Source organism: Notothenia coriiceps, unplaced genomic scaffold, assembly GCF_000735185.1.
Source record: "Notothenia coriiceps isolate Sejong01 unplaced genomic scaffold, NC01 NC01_scaffold00027577, whole genome shotgun sequence".
NCBI classification, from domain to species: domain Eukaryota; kingdom Metazoa; phylum Chordata; class Actinopteri; order Perciformes; family Nototheniidae; genus Notothenia; species Notothenia coriiceps.
Window position 1 is genome coordinate 1 of NW_011360278.1, and position 1,467 is coordinate 1,467.

General features: G+C 41.6%; 1 protein-coding gene across 1 annotated transcript; it reads right to left on the reverse strand.

The window, feature by feature from the left end:
• LOC104957706 (myosin heavy chain, fast skeletal muscle-like) lies at positions 1 to 1,467 on the reverse strand (the record flags this gene model as incomplete). Its single annotated transcript, NM_001303284.1, is given in 5 exon segments — positions 1 to 198; positions 289 to 597; positions 681 to 805; positions 1,129 to 1,294; positions 1,384 to 1,467. Coding segments are annotated over 5 exon segments (882 nt in total), but the record flags the coding sequence as incomplete, so codon positions are not given.

The following is a 1,467-nucleotide window of genomic DNA, read 5'->3' on the forward strand; positions in this document are numbered from 1 at the left end:
GTGCAGCAGTCCCACTCGCTCGCTGGCATCAACCAGCTCCTGTTCAGCCACTTTGCGGCACCTCTCCGTCTGCTCCAGTGCTGCTCTCAGCTCCTCGATCTCAGCCACCATCAGGTTGTTCCTGCGTTCCACCATGGCAACCTGCTCCTTCATGTCTTCTTGACCTCTTAAGGCCTCATCAAGGTGCAGTAGTGAATCCTTTAAGGAATAATACATTAAAAAAACATGTGCCATGCATTCTTAAAGAAGTAAAACAATACATTATTTTTGTTAAATGAACCACCATACCTTTAGCTGTCCCTGAACGTTTCTCAGCTGTTTCTGGGCCTCAGATGCCTGGCGGTTTGCGTGGCTCAGCTGAATCTCCATCTCATTGAGGTCTCCCTCCATCTTCTTCTTGATTCTCAGGGCATCATTCCTGCTCCTGACTTCAGAATCCAAATTACTCTGCATGGACTCAATCACTCTCTGGCTGTTCCTCTTGATCTGGTCAATCTCCTCGTCTTTCTCTGCAATTTTTCTGTCAACTTCACCCTTGATTTGGGTAAGCTCAAGCTGAACACGGAGAATCTTGGATTCCTCATGCTCTAGTGTAGCCTTGAAAACAAAAAAGACATGTTGTCTATCTCCTAAATCATTTAAAATGGTGTTTAAATGACAGATATGTTGTCAGACAGTACCTCTGCCTCTTCAAGTGAAGTCTGGAGTTCAGACTTTTCAATCTCTAAAATCTTTTTCCCTTTCTCCAGTTCATGAAGAGTTTTTCCATTCTCACCTATTTGCTCAGTCAGGTCAGAGATCTCCTCTGTAAAAAATTTCGTAAAAGCAGTTGTTAAATATATGTGAGCTGAAATATCAGTTTGGTCTAGATGGCAGACATTTAAACTCAATATACCATTCACTTGTACATTAATGAAAACGCTGCCAAATTGTATTACATTTGTAGTCAGTACAAAATCATAGATTGTGCTAATTTAACCATTTGCCCACCAGGGGGCGCACTCGTTCATTATTTTCAAAGCAAATGACACAGCTCCAATTATGAAGTCTGCAAAACTCTGCACATCAGGCTGTTATCGAGGATTCTTAGTAGTTGCCTATTAGAGTATTTTGTTTTTTTTAAATTACGTTGCAGGTTCTTGTTCTCTCTCTTCAAGGACTCCAGATGGTCCAACGCTTCTTCATATGAATTCTTCAGCTTGAACATCTCTGTGCTGAGAGAACGTGCTTCTTTTAGAGATCCCTCCAGCTCTGCCTGGCTTTCCTCATACTTCTGCTTCCACTCTGCAAGAACCTGAAAACATTCAAATAGACCCATGTTTTTCAGTAATTCACAATTCTATGTTTTTCATTTACGTTTAAAGGCACAAATAAATATCTGACCTTGTCAAAGTTTCTTTGCTTCTTGTCGAGGTTAGCAGCCAGAGCATTAGCTCTCTCCACATCTATCATCAGGTCCTCCACTTC